This window comes from Phyllostomus hastatus, unplaced genomic scaffold, assembly GCF_019186645.2.
Source record: "Phyllostomus hastatus isolate PE091 unplaced genomic scaffold, TTU_PhHast_1.1 phas_contig_402, whole genome shotgun sequence".
Lineage (NCBI taxonomy): Eukaryota > Metazoa > Chordata > Mammalia > Chiroptera > Phyllostomidae > Phyllostomus > Phyllostomus hastatus.
Window position 1 is genome coordinate 3712005 of NW_025333873.1, and position 17935 is coordinate 3729939.

The 17935-nt window shown below is 54.1% G+C and overlaps 1 protein-coding gene across 1 annotated transcript in view; it reads left to right on the forward strand.

Moving 5' to 3' along the window:
* The window catches only part of CIB4 (calcium and integrin binding family member 4), a 43825-nt gene extending 27592 nt beyond the window's left edge, over window positions 1-16233 (forward strand). Inside the window, exons 4-7 of the mRNA XM_045844703.1 lie at window positions 3892-4033; window positions 13626-13735; window positions 14620-14708; window positions 16203-16233. Of these exons, the coding sequence (XP_045700659.1) occupies window positions 3892-4033; window positions 13626-13735; window positions 14620-14708; window positions 16203-16233 (372 nt within the window). The remainder of the gene's footprint in view (window positions 1-3891; window positions 4034-13625; window positions 13736-14619; window positions 14709-16202) is intronic.
* The last annotated feature ends 1702 nt before the right edge of the window (window positions 16234-17935 follow it).

Below are 17935 nucleotides of genomic sequence, written 5' to 3' on the forward strand. Positions count from 1 at the left end.
GAGCCGTTCCGGGGTCTGGCTGTAGCTGAGTTTGTTTTCAATGGCTGTCATAACTAATCCAGAGAGAAGCAGTCTATTGTTGGCTGTATTAAATTACGGTTCTCATCATCAGTCTCATCCACCAATTAATGGCTCTTTATTGAAATTAATCTAGTAGATGTCCGTCTTCTCTGACGTCAGTCGGTGGCTCTTGACAAGCTAAATGGAAAAGATTGCGTTTTCAGATTTTCACAAAGCTGTTTCTAGTAGTTTCGGGTGCGCAGCTGCGAGCATCTTCTGTAGGCGGCACCACCTGTGTTCAACAACCGAAATCTCAGAGTGTTCTCTTGCTCACTGCTGACATGAGTTGCTTTTGCCCTGAAGAGCTGGGAGAATCGGGAGGTCACCTTTGGTGGGTATCTAGCAGGTATCGAACTGTCAAGCACCACTTGTCCTCACAAAAAGCTCAGCACACTTGGGGCACTTGTCTTGCTGGACAAGGACCATGCAGAACCAGCTCCTCTGGGAGTCTGATGGCTGTTCTAAGTGCTCTGCCGAGGTAACCAGGCACACCTCAGGTGGTTCAGCAGATTTTCGTAGTGACTTCCCTCTGATTACAAGTCATTGTGTGAGTTTTACGATCTTTTAAACTCTTAGAAAAACAACAACTAACCACATCAATGTATCCTGTAGTGCTTTGAGAACGTCTCAGTGGGAGCCTTGGCCGCAGTGATCTGCAGGCAGCTAGTTCCACGGTCTCGCACCCTGCACCCTTACCCAGAATCCTTTTCACCGTCGATCTGCCCCTCCATCAGTGATGGCACTCAAACAATTTCCCCCACACACGGCGTTTTTATCAAAGCGCTAACGTGCTGTTTAGTCCGCGTCACCCCTCTCCTGTGGCTCCCAGAAATGCAGTTTTCCATGCATTTCATTATTGAAACAGAGTCTAGGAACTCCATGTGGGGAACGTCTATTTTTTCTTCCACTGTTTAGCAAACCCTCCGCAGGGTGACATTTGTCCGGATGCTTATTTCTCTACATCGTCAGCGAGAACTTCTCCACATCTTCCAACAGTATCTCTGTGGTCACCACGTTGTGTTCTGTTTACTGTCCTTGCTACCAACAGCGGCCACACCAGCTGTCCCCTCCCTGTCTCTGTAAGACAAGGTGCCTGCACAGGCAGATTAGTCACGTGACTTGGGCCTAAGGGGGAAAGCGTTGGCTTTCTGGCAATCTTCTCCCCTCCCGTTATGCACTACCAGCGAAGCCAATCTTGGGGTGGCCCCCAGGGAAGGGAAGATTTCTGTCTCACTCCCCGTCAGCGGGCTTGTCGCTCTGCCTTGCGCCTGTCTGCGAGCAGGACGAGAGAACGGAAGCCTGCCCTTCTGGTTGTGTCTGATGGGATCCTCAGTCCGTTTCTGCCTCACAGAAAACAAACAAAAAAAATTGTGTTTTAAGTACTAGAGGTATCTGCCCTGATGTTTTCTCATTGTTCACTTGCATTTGCATTTTAAGCATTATCTTCAATTGCAGGTTCCTTATGGGAATGTTGTTAGCCACTTATCCATTTGTGGGAGTTAACTTAGTTAAAATTTGATGAAGTAATCCATAAAACCACTTAGTTGGGTACGCGTGACCTGGGACACACCACAGCAGGTAAGTCTTATTAGCATTCATTTGAGGCGGTCAAACCAGAGTCTCTGGGGGGTGTGGAGTGAAAGGGTGGAGGGACCAGGCTGGGCAGGAGCTGGTTTGGAGGCCCCAGCAGGCTTCTTCCGGACCCTGGCCATCATGGGACCTGCATGCGTGTGTATCTGAGACAAAACCTGTCACCGGAGGACGTTGTTTACAGTCTGGATTCCTGGGTGTATTCATTTGCTAAGGCTTCGTAACAAAGCACCACAACTATGTGACATAAACAACAGAGATTTTTTACCTCGCTGTTCTGGAGTCTGGAAGTCCAAGATCAAGGTGTCGTCAGGCTTGGTTCCTCCTGAGAGCCGGGAGGGAGAGTCCGTCCCAGGCCTCCCCACTAGTTCCTGATGCTTTGCTGCCCATCTCTGGCCTTCCTTGGCGTGCAGAAGCTTCTACCTCCAGATCTCTGCCTGCGTCTTCACAGGCTCTTCTCCCCTGTGCCCGACCTGCGTCCAAACCTTACCCCGGACCTTCTCAAGCAGGGTCTCTGAGGATGGGAGCTTACAGTTCACGCTTTTAACAGGAACCTCGGGTAACTCATATGCTCACTAAAGTCTGGGACTCCGTGGCCACTGGAGGTGACACAGAATGTCCTTTCTCCTACCTCAAATACGTAGGAATACCAAATACAATTAAACCATAGATTTTAATAGGTAGCTGAGTTCAAGAAACATGAAGAAATTTTCATGTGCCCAGAATGGAGACATCAGAACTCGATTTCTGAGGCTGGGACCACTGAGAGGAGCGTCGGTTGGGAGGATACAGGACCCCAGACCCTGGGGCCGGGGTTCGAATGTCCGTGAGGGAGGTGACTGGGCCATTGCGTGCTTCCAGCAGGGAAACTAACCCTTTTGCACAAAGCCTGAAGCCTTGAGGAAATACTTTGTCAGTGAAAAGGGGACCAGAGATTTGTTTCAACTAATTAAAAATTTGGAAGGTTGAAGAACTATTGGCCGTTCAGATCTGCTGTGTGAATTCACCAAGTCAAATAGCTTTCTTGGCTGAGGTGCATCCAAGGGAAGGGAATCTTGGTTGGGGGTGAGGGAGGGATCCAGGTCACTTTGGAAGGCTGGCGCAGAGGTGGGGCCCCATAAGGCGTGCCAGCGGGCAGGGTGAGTTTAGAACAAGCAAGGGCTGAGTCCCCGAGCAACTGAGGGGGGAAACGTCCTGGTAGGTAGGGCTGGATTAGGGACATGGAAAGCGGAAGAAGGCAGGTGGTGCTGAGGATAAACTTGCTACTTTTGAAGATGTTCACGCTTGTTCGGTGCAGTTCCCCCTTTAACTCCCATCAGATCTGCTGGTCTCACCCGCAGCCCGCCCAACCTGCCCGTTCCTGGGGGCCCGAGGGGAGGGCACGGCACTAGTGAGCTGCCTCGGAGCTGGAAGAGAAGTGGCTGCGTGTTTGCTCGGACCCTGCGGTGGGTGCCGGCGTCGGCCGGGCCCTGTCCTGCGAGCCCCTGGCCAGGCGCAGGTTAGGGAAACCAGGGGCTCCTACAGTCCCGCAACCCTTGCTCCTGTGGGGCTCTAATCTGAGAAATAGTTTGGTTTCAAAGGGAAAACTGTTGTTATCTGTGATTAGTTAGGTGACAACGAACAGTTGCCCTTTGTTGAGTGGTATTTACAATGTCAGCCAGCCCGAGACTTTAAAGCCATCCTGTTTAACCCTCGCCACCCTCCGACCAGGTGGGTAATTGTCCCACCCTACGCAGTCGATGAGGAAGCTCAGGCTCTGGGAAGTGATGAAACCTGTCACAAGTAAGGTCCCTCACCAGCAAACAGTGCAGCCAGGACTTCAACCCAGGTCTGTGGGGCTGTATGCCAATGTGTTCACAGTGGCTGACCCTGGGGAGTGGACTGAAAACAACGTTTATCCCATTCTTTCTTTCTTTCTTTTTTTTGTATTCTCCAAGTTTTATGCATCAAATGGAGAAAACTCAGTAACCGTATAAAAAAAGAACAACAGAAAAGCCTTTGGGAGGTGCGTGCAGGAGGAGACCACGGCAGGAGAGTGACTCTCAGTGCGCGCCCCGCCCTCATCCCCAGTGTCCCCTCTCACGCCCGGGGCCTGGCTTGCTGCCCCAGCATCTGCCCCAGCATTGAGCTCGTTGCATTACTTTCTTCTCCCACGCAGGACGCTGTGCTCCGGGAAGATAAGCCAGGCCCAGGGAGACACGAACCCGAAGTTGACAGAGCCCCCCCACTCCCCGCCCACAGGTCAACCCGTTCCGAGACCGGATCTGCAGAGTGTTCTCCCACAACGATGTGTTCTCCTTCGAGGACGTGCTGGGCATGGCGTCCGTGTTCAGTGAGCAGGCCTGCCCCAGCCTGAAGATCGAGTACGCCTTCCGCATCTACGGTCAGTGCCGCGGGGGGCTGAGGGATGGGGCGGGAAGTGCCGTGGAGCCCGTGCCACATCTGGGGTCCGCCAACATCACTGCACGGGTGGGGGGGGGTGTTAACTGGGAGCTACCTGAGTAAGGACATGGCCCTGTTTTTCTCAAGGACTGCAGGTTTTTAAAAAACTGAGTTCCTATTCCAGTGGATTGACGCATTCTCTTCTATGTCATCAGAGGCCATTGGAGTCATTAATGTTGATATTTCATGGTCGTGGTGTGGGTAGATGACAGAGACAGGGAGAGAGAGAGGGAGGGAGAGAGACAGAGACAGGCAGACAGACTACATTATGGGTATAAAGGAGTTACACTTGTTTTGCAGAAGAGATTTAAACAGTAAAATTCAGCCATCCAATGGCTGAGCAATCTTGGGGGAATCATTTCACTTTTCTCAGTGAAGGGATCATCTCTGAGGGTGTATGACGTTTTGTGGTCTCTGGTTTTGTCTTGGGTAGCCATTGCCTCCGCCGAACCTGTGCTCTTCAGCAGGCCCCGCCCCCTTAGCGCAGCAGTTATCCAATGCCTGCAGTTCTCCAATGGAATTGGAAGGAAAGCAGCCAAGAAACCTGGGGAAGCCTTCAAACAGACCATGGACAAAGGTTTAAGTGCCCTGTGACCGCTTCTCAGCCTCAGAGGACTTGTCCATTTAGGCTTACACGTTTTGGCTTCTCACCTGCCCTCCATCCCTGCCAGCTCCTCCCATCTTCATGCAGGAGACACGGCCACAGTCCCGCCTCACCCAGGTGGACTTGGGTAGGGCGGAGTGGAAGAGCTTTACGCCAGATGGACCCGTGAGGACTCCGTTTTCTTATCTATAAGGAGAACTTAATGCTATTTTTGCATCCTATGTGCCCTCAGGCTCAGTGTCCGGTTCAACTCAATTGCAATCACAGACTGCTTTACTGAGAATGGCTGAGCAAGCTCCTGTCACCCTGTCGTTTCCGCAGACAGCAATCACAAACTCTAAATAAGTATATGGAAAGTAACTACTTGATGGCACTGGAAAGCTATCAAAAGCAAACAGATTCTAGAGGCAGCTGACACTTGAAAGAAGGGAATGGTACTAGATGGCCCTCCTCCCCAGCCCCAACTTTGAAAAAAAAAAAAAGACAACTTTTTTTAGCTTGAACGTCGGTTTCGGGGAGGAGCATCACGCAGGACTGGTAGAAACTCTGCCCTCTTTCTGACTTGAAGAGTCAGAGAGGTCGGGGTGCTTTTCCCTTGAAAAACAAAAAGAAGGGGAGAGTCCATGAAAGCTAGAGAAAGGGTGCCCAAATTTTGTGTGTGAACTGTGCCCAACTCTCTTTCTTTCCTCTAAACCACACGTCCGAGGACAGACTCACAGCAGCTTAGGTAAGGATGAAAGGACTGAAATGAGGGCTGAGTTGCCACTGCCTTTTAACAAGGACCCATGTTAGCAGTTTGAGTCCAACCAACTGCCTGTTAAAACCAAACATTGAGCACTCTTCGGAGGAATATAACAGAATCTAGAATTTCCACCAGAAAGTATTTATGGTGTTCTAGACACACTCTGAAATTAGTCAACACATAAAAATGTTAGCCCTGACCGGTGTGCCTCGGTGGGTTGGGTGTTGCTCTGCAAAGTGAAAGGTCACCAGTTTGGTTCATGGTCAGGGCATGTGCCTGAGTTGTGGGTTCGGTTCCTGGCTGGGGTGTGTACAAGGGGCAACCGATGGACATTTCTCTTGCACATCAATGTTTCTCTCCCTCTCTTTCTCCTTCCCTTCTCCTCTCTCTAAAAATAAATAAATACAATCTTTAAAACATCTTTTAAAAAATGGATGCATTCTCAAGAATGGAGACTGACTCTGACGTGACCCAGGTGTTGGGACTGGCTGATAAGCATCTTAAAACAGCTATTAAAACCATGCCCACTGATGTAAAAGAAAGTGTGCTCACAGAGAATAAAAACATAGAAAGTCTCAGCAGAGACATAAAAACTATAAGAAAGAATCAAATGGAAAATATATAACTAAAAAAAATACAATGTCTGAAATAAAAATCACTGGATGGGCTCAACAGGAGAATCAAAATGACAGAGAAGACAGACAGCCTCCCTGAAGACAGGTCAGTAGAAACATAATCTAATCCGAGCAGAGAAAAAACATGAAGAGAGAAAAGGAACAGGGCCTCAGGGATGCATAGGGCAGCAGAAAGGTCTAACACACAACCAGAGTCTCAGAAGGAGAGGAGCGAATGAACAGAGCAGAAAAGATGTTCGGAGGAACAATGGCCCCAGGTGTCCCAAATCCGATATGCGACACACATTTACAGTGACCTTCAAGCTGGGTCGGTACAAATGAAGTCACTGGAATCCGGTTGGCTTAATAGCCCCCACCTCCCATCCACTTCATCCTTCCTTATCCCAAGTATGGGGTTCGCCAAAAAGTTCATTTGTTTTTTTTCCTGTAAGATGGCTCTGGTAGCACTTAGTTGTCTTTAAATTCATTGGAAATAATTTTGTTAGATTGTATTGTGACAGCTGTCCCATGAACATGCATTTTTGAAAAAACTTAGCAAAATTGGTGAATTTTTGTGTAGTCCTTTCCATATTGAAGATGGAAGAAAATCTACGTTTTCATCATATTATGCTCTATTATTTCAAGAAAGGTAAAAATGCAAGTGAAACACACACACACACACACAAAGGTTTGTGCAGCGTATGGAGAAGGTGCTGTGACTGACTGAACGTTTCAGAGGTGGTTTGTGAAGTTTCGTGCTGGAGATTTCTCACTGGATGATGCTCCATGGTTGCATAGACCAGTTGAAGTTGATAGTGATCAAATCCAGACATTGATTGAGAACAATCGACATTGCATCACATGGGAGATAGCTGACATACTCAAAATATCCAAATCAATAAAGTTATTGGTGAAAGTGAAAAAAATGTGTCTCTTATTTTATGGAAAAACCACACAGACTTGTTGGCCAACCCAGGCATTTCTGGGAGTCCCCAGGAAGTTTTCAGTGGATCCAAAGGGTGCAAGTCCGCCAGCCACTGCTACTTTCCATCAGGCCGGCTGCCACCGAGGGCTTGCTGTGCTGCCTCTAGCCGCTCCTGTCTCCTGTCCGTATCCTTCTAGATGGGGCAGCTCTTCCGGATGGGGAATGCTGGCCCAGGCTGGGCACTCTTGTCTTATCCAAAATCCTCAGGTTGCAAGTAACAGGAACTTCCCTGTGTAAAAGACAACTGGTGAAGAATAGCAGTACGTTTTCCATTGCTGCCTAATAAATTAGCACAAACGTAGTGGCTTTAGGTGACACACATTATATTCGCACAGCTTCTGTGGCTCAGGAGTCTGGGCATGGCTTGGTCAGGCTCTCCTCCTGGGGCTCCGCAAGGCTGCCGTCCAGGTTCTGGCTCGGCTGCCTTCTCACCTGGGCAGCACTTGACTCGGGGACGAATCCACTTAACAAGCTCACTCTGGTTGGTGGCAGAATTTATTTCATTGTGTGCACAGAGTTTAGAGCCCAGGCTTCTCACTGGCTCTGGGCTGGATGCTGCCAGTTTCCAGAGGCTGATCTGTGCTCCTTGCCACCTGGGCCTCCCGACATGGCCACCTGCTCCTTCAAAGGCAGCCAGGGAGAGAGGCTCTTCAGCCAGCAGCCAGTGTGCCAGCAAGATGGAGTCTTAAATAATTTGTTACAATCATGGGAGCCACACCCCATCACTCTTGCCTGTCCATTGGTTAGAAGTAAGTCACAGTTCCTGCCCACCTTAAAGGAGGGGTGTGGATTATACAAAAGCATGAACACCAAGAGGGGCAGATCACAGGGGATGGGGGCCCTCGGGCGGGTCCACCACAGGAGTCTGGTGCCCATGGTGGACCTGAAGCAGGCCTCCAGAGGGCCCCGGGGTGCAGCCGGCTGGTGGTCAGGAAGTGAGACAGCTACCCTCTCCTCTCCTCTCCCTCTGTGGCCGCCTAGCCTCTCATCTCTGCTTCCCTCTGTGCACTTTCCCCTTCTGCAGATCTGGTTTTCATGCTTCTGCGCCCATAGGCCGAAGACGATGGCCCCGACCTCTCCACGGCCTGCTTCACGCTGACTAGCCTCGGGCATCTCTGTTTCCCACTTCTGTTTTCTCAGGAGACGCTGACCGGCTCAGCCGAACCAGAGCTCTAGCTCCCCCCGGGTCGGGTGACTAGCCGTGTCCCTTAGACCACAGCCAGGAAGAAGCAGAGTCACCGAAACCAATGTGGCTGCAGAGGCCTGTGGCTGCGGTGGGGGGAGGGGCGGGGGACACTTCCCGAGATGGCAAAGTGTAGGCTGGGCAGCTGTCTCGAAAGAAGTCTGCTTCAGCTGTCTTTCCATGGTTTCTGGAGCGAAACAAACAAAACCACCCAAACCTTCAGGGAGCTTGGAGAGCAGTGGGTTCTCCTCAGGCTTCCATGCATGGGAGCTACACTGTGTTCAGCTCAGAAGCAGGGAGAATGCCCTCGCTCCCAAGAGGTCGCACGGAGTGGTCCCCCACGCTGCCCCTCCTGTCCAGGTCTCCTCCACTGGTTTCCTTCCTCCTCGAGCTCAAGCACAAAAACAAAAAGTGCAAAGTCTTCATGCAAATCAGCCCTGAAATAGACGCCTAGGGACTCATAAACTCCAAGGCTTCATCGGATACACCCAGACAATCCCAATTCTCCTTGAGCTCTGAAGATTTCTTACCTTACACAGCCGCCCGCAGGATTAGAGATGGGGCCTGTGAATCCCTGAGCCTGGTGCTTGGCACGTGGTAGCTGCTCCATAAATTGAGGTGCTTGCGATAGCAGTGAAGGAGGAAGAAGAGGAAAACACGAGAAGGAAAAGAGGAGACAGGAAGGGGAAGACGGCGGTGGTAATGGCCGCCGTGATCACTCTTAGCCAGAGTCCATGCACCAGCTGCATCAGCGTTGCCAGGAAGCTTGTTGGAAATAAAGAATCCCAGTCCCCCCACCTATTGAATCAGGTGGTTCCTCTGTCCCTTAAAGTTTAAGAAGCTCCAGCCCACTGGTCCGCAGACCTGGCTGCACACTGGAATCACCTGGGGAGCCTTGACAACCCACAGATGCTTGGGCCCCAGCTGCAGAGACTTGACGTAATGGCGCTGAGTATGCCCTGGTTGGTGGGTTTTGAAAAGCTCCCTGGGCCATTCTAAAGTGGAGCAGAATTTGAGAACTCCTGCTCTAACCTACTCTATCAGTTAGGATGGCACTCAGTTATGAGTAAGAGTGTCCATATCAAAACACACATACACACACACAAAACACCAAAATACCCAAAACAAAACAACAACAACAAAAAAAGCCATTCTGGATCAGGCAGTCCGGAGCCGGGACATGGCTGCAGGAAGTAAGCAAAGACCCATCTCCTTCAAACCTCCTGATCTGCCACCTTCAGTCCCAGACTGTGGTCCTTCCAGTCACAAGATGGTTGCTGTGCCTCCAGGCACCTCATCTTCATTCCAGCAGAAAGAAAAAGGGAGGGAAGAACGGATTTGGGCACACCGGACCTTCCAAGGCCCCGATTAAGTCCACCCTCCGTTAGCAAGCTTTCTTGGAAGCCCCACCCCGCAACTTCACATTTCATTGGCTAGAACTGCATCACGTGGCTACGTGTACCTGCAAGGGAGCCTGGAAAGCTGAGTATTTCAAGCTGACCATGATGTCATTCTGAACAACAATTATAATTCTGTTGTAAGAAGGAGGGAGTGAGTGTCTATTGGTCAAGAACCCAGCAGGGCCAGCGACGCCTGCCTGGGATGTGCCTGGGCTCCAGTTTCTGCTCGAGGGGCCCCTCCTGGCCTCCAGATGATCCATCTCCCCCACCCCCCAGCACCTCTGGGGGGATTTTCTATCTACTAGACACCAACCCCCAGTACTGCCTTCCTGCTCCGTCAGCATGGCCTCCATTAGGAATGAAGTACCCCCTTAGGTGGGTGCCAGAGCACCAGCGGCAGATCTCCCCACATCTCCCCAAGATCTGACATGGTCATGAGGGATGCTAGTGGCTGGGGAGAGACCAGGGAGGCCGCCTCAGTTCTCGGGGGCATAAAACAGTGAAAGTGTGCCCTGCGTCGCTCCATCAAATGGGCTAATTTTTGCAAAAGTACTTTGTGCATTGCAAGGAGTAACATAACAGAGAGGTTGGGATGATGGTTGGGAAGAATGTTTTGGTGGGCCCTGGAGGCTGAGCCCTACCCCCACCAGCTCTTTAATCTCCCCTGTGGTTGGGAAACAGCAAGAGGAAGTCCCCTGACCCCGAGGGGCCCGAGGCTGCAGGCCCTGAGGCAGTTGAGGCCCCGGGGGCTGGTCAGCGGCCAGAGCTCCCAGCCCCCAGCCCTTTCCCAGGCTGCTCTGCCCATGCCCACCCCCCTCCAAAGGTGGGGAACCATCCAGGACTGCACTTTGTTCCAGCAAATGATTTTGTTTCCAGATGGCTTAGGACCAAAGCCATGTCACTTTGCTGCAGTCTCTGCATATGGGAGCTGGGCCAGCAGGACGCCTGGGGACACTGCGGGGTCTGTGGGAGAGGCTGCAGAGCTCCTCGCCAGCAGGACAATGTCACTGCGGCAGCTTACTGCCTCCAGCCCTGGTGACAGGCTCTCGACCGTCACCCACGGTGTGTGACAGCAGAGCTGTCCAGTCCCAGGGGACGGCTGCCTGCTCAGGGAGGGAGGTGGCTAAGTGCCCCTCCCACAACCACGTCCTGCCTTGGGGAGTGGAGAAAAGTCTTGGCTCTGCCACTGAAGGGTCCTGTGACATCAGCAACCCCCCACTCTAGCCCAATGTAACCCCTTCTTCAAAGCAGAATATTGCGGTTTCTAAGGCTTGCATCTTTGTATTGAAGAACCACCAAGTGATAAAGAATGGAGCCTCTGTTATACCTAAGAAGCACCTTCTCTTTTCCAAACCCCCTGCCCGCTGACTTCCATGTACTTTCTTATTTAATCCTCACAGAGACTGTGTGGAGGTGCTGCCCTTGCCCATTGTCCAGGTGAGGCTCAGGCACTGAGTTGGGACTAAATGTGGTGGCAAACGACAGGAACCCCAAGCAGTTTATGCAAGATGGCTCCCAAGATGTCTGGCAGTCACATGTGTTCCTCTAACATGCAGAGTCCCAGAGGCAGGTGCCCACGGTGGCTGTGCAATGTTGGGGACCCAGATTCCCCCTATCATGTTGCTCCATCCTCCATTTCCAAAGTCGCCTCGTGGTCACAAGGGCTACACCTTCTCTTTTTAGACACTCCCAGAAGTTGATAGTGCCTCTTCTTCTTGCATCTCATTGGCCAGAACTCAGTCACGTGACCACACCTGACTGTAGGGGAGACTTGGAAATGTCATGCTCGTTGTAGATGGTCGCATGCCCAGCTACAAATGGGACACTTTATTACAGTAACAGTTCTGAGAGGTTAGGAGGTCAGACTGCCTGGGTGTGGTCTGGTCTGCATCACTTACCGAAGTGGGACCTTGTGCGGTTCCTTCATTCACTTACTCAGCAAATGCTCATAGAGCAGCTGTTCTGTTCTGGGCCCTGTTCGAGGAGCTGGGGGAGCACAGTGACCGAAAGACAAACTCTGTCCTTGTGGAATTCACATTCTGGTGGAGGGAAATGAACAAGCCAGTGGTGAAACCTAGTGTGTCAGGTCGTGTTTGGTGCTGGGGGGAAAATAAGGTGGGAAAAAGGCCAGGAGGTGCCATTTCAGACAGGTTCTGCGTGGGACAGGCTCTGGGTAGTGCCCTGGTGAGAAACTGGCGTTTGAAGGAAGACTTGGGATCTCTGGGTGAGAGTGTCAGGAAAGGGAAACGACTCCTCCTGCCGAGGCCCTGAGGCCAGGGCCCGCCTGGCCCTGTGGGGGAATGGCAGGCATCGCGGCGCGGCGCAGCGCTCGGGGTCTACCCAGAGGACTAAAGAAGGATCCATAGCATCACTGGCTGCTGAGATGAGAACAGACTGAAGGGGGCAGCCGAGAGCAGGGAAACTGCGAACTTACAGCGAGGTGAGGGAGGCTGCACCGCCTGGGAGACAGTGCGGCGGGGGCGGGGAGAAGTGAAGAGGCTGGGTTTACTGCCCTTTGAAGCTAGAGCTGGGAAGATTTCCTGACATGTGAGCTGTGGGGAAAAGGGACGGAAAACTCCCAAGTTTACTGGCGAGCGACTGGAGGAGTAGAGTTGCCCAGTTGCCGAGAAGGCCTGGCTGTGAGTGCGGCAGGTTTGGGGGCAGGGCAAAGGCGGGCCTGTGCAGAGTTGGGGTTTGGACAAGTTGAATGTGAGGGGCCAATGAGACCACGTGGAGAGGGCAGGAAGGCAGGTGGGAATATACACACACCTGGAGTTCGGGGAGAAGCCCAGACTGGAAGTATGAATTTGGGGACATTTAAAGGCAAGAGACTGAAGTGAGATTAAGAAAGTAAGTGTGATTATTTAATCTTTGTGCACCTCAGTTTCTCTACCTGTCCTACGAGGATTAAATGCAGTGAAATATAAAGCACTTAGACCACTGCCCGATGCACCTGTGCTAGTCACGGTGGTGATTGCACTAGCCTAAGTTTACTGAGTCTACTGCATGGCTGATGAGTGGTTTAGGGACTGTGTCCCGTGTCCTAGGGGAGGGCAGCCTCATTCTGGCATTCAAGGACCTTCAAGGCTCAGTCCACCTTCCAGACCTAACCTCTGACCTTCGCCCAAGCCTTGCTCCCCTCACACTGGACTGGTCACCCCAGCACTGCCCCTTCTCTGCCGCTGACCCCGCCACCCTGACACCTTCTCCTATCACCATCTCTGCAGACCCAAGTCTTTACTGCTTCTCCGATGCCTCCTCCTCCAAGAAGTCTCCCTTATTTGTACTCCCAACCCCAGCCAGGCATGAAGTTGCCCATCTGGAAGCCTTGAAGTCCTTGGGGTGCCTGTTCCCCTCTCCCTGCAGCCAAGCTGCTTGGGTGCCAGGTGGTGTCCCCTCCGCCCCCGGCCTGGGAGGTCCTTGTGGGCAAGAAGCGGCCTGGCACATCTGTGCACCCGGTGCGGGTGACAGGAGCAGGTGCTCGTGCCTCTGCCCTCGGCTCCACATCCAGCCCGGCTCCCGTTCTCCCCTGCCTCCCGCGCCCTGCCACCCAGAGGCCCACTGGCTCATGAGCTCTGAGACCAACGTTTCCACAGCACGGTGGTCGACTCGGGGCTCGGGGGCCAGCTGAGCCCGGTCCAAGTCCCTCCCTGAGGTGCAGATGACACCGCTGTGCCTCAGTTTCCCTTTGGTCCAGTGAAACAAATAAAAGGTTGATGGTGAAGATTCAGTGACTTAAATCAGGTGAAACTCTCAGGACAAATTTGAACAGGTACACACTAAATCAATGCTGCTGCTGCTGCTGCTGCTTCTTGTTTATCATGTTATTAGGCACCACCCTCCTCTGCAGCCTGCCCTGTGCAGTAGCGCCTGCTCCTCAGGCCTGCCCTGTCTCACTGAGTGCCAGGTTCTAGGCCCACCAGCAACAGCTGGCTTCTGCGGGGCGTCCACGGGCCAGTGGGAGCCTGTGGGTCCTTTCTCTCAGGCCCCGCCTCCTCCTTGCAGACTTTAACGAGAACGGCTTCATCGACGAGGAGGACCTGCAGAGGATTGTCCTCCGACTGCTCAACAGCGACGACGTGTCAGAGGACCTGCTGGCCGACCTCACGAGCCACGTGCGTGCCAGGGCTGCGCAGGCGGGGCTGGGACGGGCTGACACCCAAAGCCACAGACTCACTCGGGCGGGGAGGCACCCTGAGGGAGGGGCACATGGCTGGAGGCCACTTCCCCCAGTTTTCTGCCCTTCCTCCAGGATCGCGACTTCCTTCCATGACTCCCTTCCAGGGTCCCCAGGGCATTGTGCCAAGCCACCCACACCAAGGGTCGCTCTCACCACCGACACTGCAGGCAGGTGGCCCAACAGCAGCCGGGCAGCAAATAAATACATCACATCACCCATTCCCCACATTTTCCCAGTGTAACATAGTGGCCAGGGGTCCTGGCGTGACAGTGCAGAGTGTGACAGGACATGAGGACCGTCACATGAACCCAACAGGGCATGGCCCCCTTGTCCTAAGACCGTGAGAACCTGTGAGGGCTTTTGGTCTGAATGGGAACTAGAAGCCGATCTAACCCCTTGGAAGGGTCATCGCTGCCTCCTTGACCCGACTGGGCCCCTTGCAGTGCAGGGCCCCTGCTTGTGGCCGGGTGACAGGGGTGGGTGGTGGTGGGGAGTCACCCTGTTCACTCTGCGCCCGTTCTCACTGCCAAGTTTGTGCTGGAGGCACCAGGAGGGCCCTTCCATGCTGAGACCTGCCCACAAGCCCCTGGACCTGAGTGCATCTGACCTCATTTCTCTGCGCTTCGGGGTCTTGGCTGGGGGGCAGTAGCAGTGCAGGGAGGAAAACCCTGCCTCACGGGGGGTTAGGGGACTCTGGGATCTGCATGAAGCCTCCGGCAGGGAGCCTCTGCAGGCGGTGCCCCCCCCCAGACCCCGAGCCCCATCCCCCATCTCACACCTGACCCCTTCCGCTCTCTGCCCCGTCCGCGCCGCGGCCAGGTCCTGAATGAGTCGGATCTGGACAATGACAACATGCTGTCTTTCTCCGAGTTTGAACACGCGATGGCCAAGGCTCCGGACTTCATGAAGTAAGGTGTTCTGGAGTGGGGCTGGAGGTGGGGGTGTGCCCAGCAAAGTGGGGGACAGGAAGGGCCCCCTAGTCTCCCGTCAGCCAATGGGGTACCTCTGTCTTCCCAAGGGGGTCATGAGTTTCCGGGAGCACTTCGAAGGTTCTTTGAGAATCAGCAAAGCGGGAGCGCCTGAGAAATCAGATAACCGAGCGCCAGGGAGCAGGGTGTTAGCAGGCGAGGGGAGGACTGCATCCCACTTCGCAAATGACCTGCGTGGTCCAGACTCCAGGTGCTGCCCCCTACAGCCAGCAGCGCACCTGCGTGCGGCTCTCAAAGCCCCCTGGGCTCCGGGGCCCACCTGGGGAGCTGCCTTTGCCACTGCTAGTCCTTTGTCTTTCCCTGCAACCTCTGGGGGTCACTAGGAGTCTCGGGGTGTGCAGACGGGTGTGAAGATGCTGGTGGTAGAACTCAGAGAAGAATTCAAGCATTTTCAAACCTTGTTTCAGGCAGATAGGGGCCTTCATGGTCTTGCCCGGCCCAAACACCCTCGAGACAATTGACCATTTCCCTATCTGTTTGGAGCCTTCCAGGTGTGGGCAAAGCGCTGACCGGAGGCGGCCTGTGAGAGCCCCCTGCAGTGCTGACCTGGCCTCTCTGGGCCTGTGACTGCTGCCCCTGGGCCCTATTCTGCCCTCGGCCTCATAGTCTGGGGGACTTGGGGGGCAAGAAAGAATGCCCACGCAAAACGATTTAACAAACCAGTCAGAATAGGACAAAGACACCCAGACCTCACAGAGCGCCCCCACCCCCCGGTCAGCAACCCGGGGTAGCTCCGCGCCCAGTCTCTGCCTCTCTCCTCGGCACCTCCACCCGTAGCTCTGCATGCAGACCAGCGACCCCTGCCCCGTCAGACAGGGGCCAGACGTGGCCCCCGCACAGCGGCCATCTCCTTGACCGCTTCTCCTCGACTTCCAATGCCCCTCGGGGACTCCTAAGTAATGTCCTTCAGCCGTGACTCCAAATCTACACTTGTTCTTAACCAAAAGGCCAACAAGCCATGTGTGGCCCCAAATTTGCAGAGCGAGGATCCGATTGGCCCAGCTCAAGTCAGGTGCCCACGCCACGTCGCACCACCTGGAGGGAGGGGCGGGCTCCCTTCCAACGTGGCTGCAGGGGGCTTGGCTCGGGCAGACTCTCCGTAAGAGGGTCCGCACTTAGTAGGACCACCCCAACCAAGGGTAATTCCTCTCCTTTCACGACAGCCCACCACGTAATTGAGGCCAGAATCCCGTCCTTCCGTTTTTCTCTGAATCTCTCCCGTTTCTTTCCACGGCTTCCAGCATCACACAGTCCTGACGCCCTTTGCACTCCAGCAACACTAAACGTTGCTTAAGGAAGGGTCTGGGCTGGCTCGAGAGAGCCGCAGGCTGGCCGCCACTCAGGAAAAGGGGCAGGAGAGGGCAGAGGGGGTGTTAGGCCTGCAGGCTCGAAGTGGCTCGTGGGTTCTTGCAGCTCCTTCCGGATTCACTTCTGGGGATGCTGACGTGGCCCTGGACCCCCGGCTCCGGCGACTCCGAGGGACCGCGGACCTCGGAATCCGGCCCCTTCCGCGAGCCAGGGGACTCGGGTGGGACGTGTGGCTTTGTTCTTGCCTCTCCCTCACTTGTAAAACATTATTTATTTAATAAAGCAAAAGAAACGTCTTCTCTTTGCCCCATTACCTCATCTTTTTTTTTAATGCAGTGTCACATAGAAGTGTTTTTTTTTTTATTAAGAACTGCTTGTTCCAGGGTTTAAGTTTGCCGACGATGCCAAGCAAGCTGGAATGTCCTGTCTTCCCGAGAGCAGGCTTCAAACCCCAGCCATCGTCGCAGCGGGGACCGGGCCACACGGGGTGAAATTCACAGGGAAAAGACACGCCCTCCCCTCCCTTCACTGGAGCCCACGGCCCCCCACCCCGTACCTTTCCTCGGGTCTCCCCGTGACGCCTGCTCAGTGAGGCGCTCAGAGCGGTCATCCCATCTCGCCCCCCCTGGCACCCCAGGCCCTCAGGATGTGACCGTGTGTGACCGGGAGTCAGGGGTTATTCGCTTTGCTATTTGGCCAAGGCCTGGGAGGAATTCGGACCCCGCAAGAACTCTTTGGGGCCCAGCCGGCCGGGGACTCCGGGACACAGGAGAGGCCCCTTCTGGGGCTGTCTGAGGGCTGTCAGATGCCTCTCTGGCGGGAACATGGTTTCGCTCATGCACACTGCCCTGGGGGGAGGGGTCTGAGTGCTGGCCCACAGGGCAGGGCCGTCTCCCGCCCTGCGTTGAGCCCGCAGTGGTCCCCTTGCCTGCAGGTCCTGACTCACCATTCAGGGGTAAGAAGGGCCCTGTTGCTGGATGGAGTCGCTGGATCAAATCCAGGAGACGCTGCGATGTTGGGGGGCTCCTACTGGTCTGCGGTCCCCATCCCAGGTCCTGCCCATCATGGGGCTGTCACCCGCACCCTGTCCTCTGTCCTAGGCAAAAGGGCTCCCAGGAGGTGGAAGCAGCAGCCTGGTGAGAGCAGACACTCCAGACCCTGGCCTCCCAGGCCACCTCAGGCACGTGATCTCAGAACCTACTCCCAGCGTCCACGTCTGGCCTAGAGCTTCCTGCAACATAGACAGTCCTTGAGGAGTGGCTTAGTCCTGGGTCACTCCCTCCTGTTCCCTTTTAGAAATGGTCCCGGGGTAGATGGCCAGTCAGCGTGTCCATGCCAGTCTGGGCAGGACGCAGGAAGGTGCGCTTCTCCTTGGGGCACCGCAGGGTCCTTTGGGATCCAAAGGGCTGCACCCTCCCTGCGCCCAGTCTCCATCTGGACCACAACCAGGGCCTGGCGGTCAGAAAGACCTGGGTTCAAGTCCTGGCTGTGTCATTTCCAGGCTGTGTGAACGTGGGCAAATTCTCTGGGCCTCAGGGTCTACCAGTAGCACCTCCACTGTTACAGGGTGTTGTGTGGACTAAATAACACTGAGCCCGGGCTCAAACAGGAATTCCTTTGTATATGACACCCAGGTCAACCATCTGGGATCACTGCACCCTCATTTGCAGACATGGGACAATGGGGCTTCCTCGGTTATGCCAGTGGGAGGTATCTCCACACCTGCGTGACCTGCCACCAAGACTCAGGGGCCCCACAGTCCTCAGTTCTACCCCCTTCACGTCAGGGGGAGAGGCGGACGAGCAGGTCCCTGGACACTACTTTTTCTTGGCTTGAAG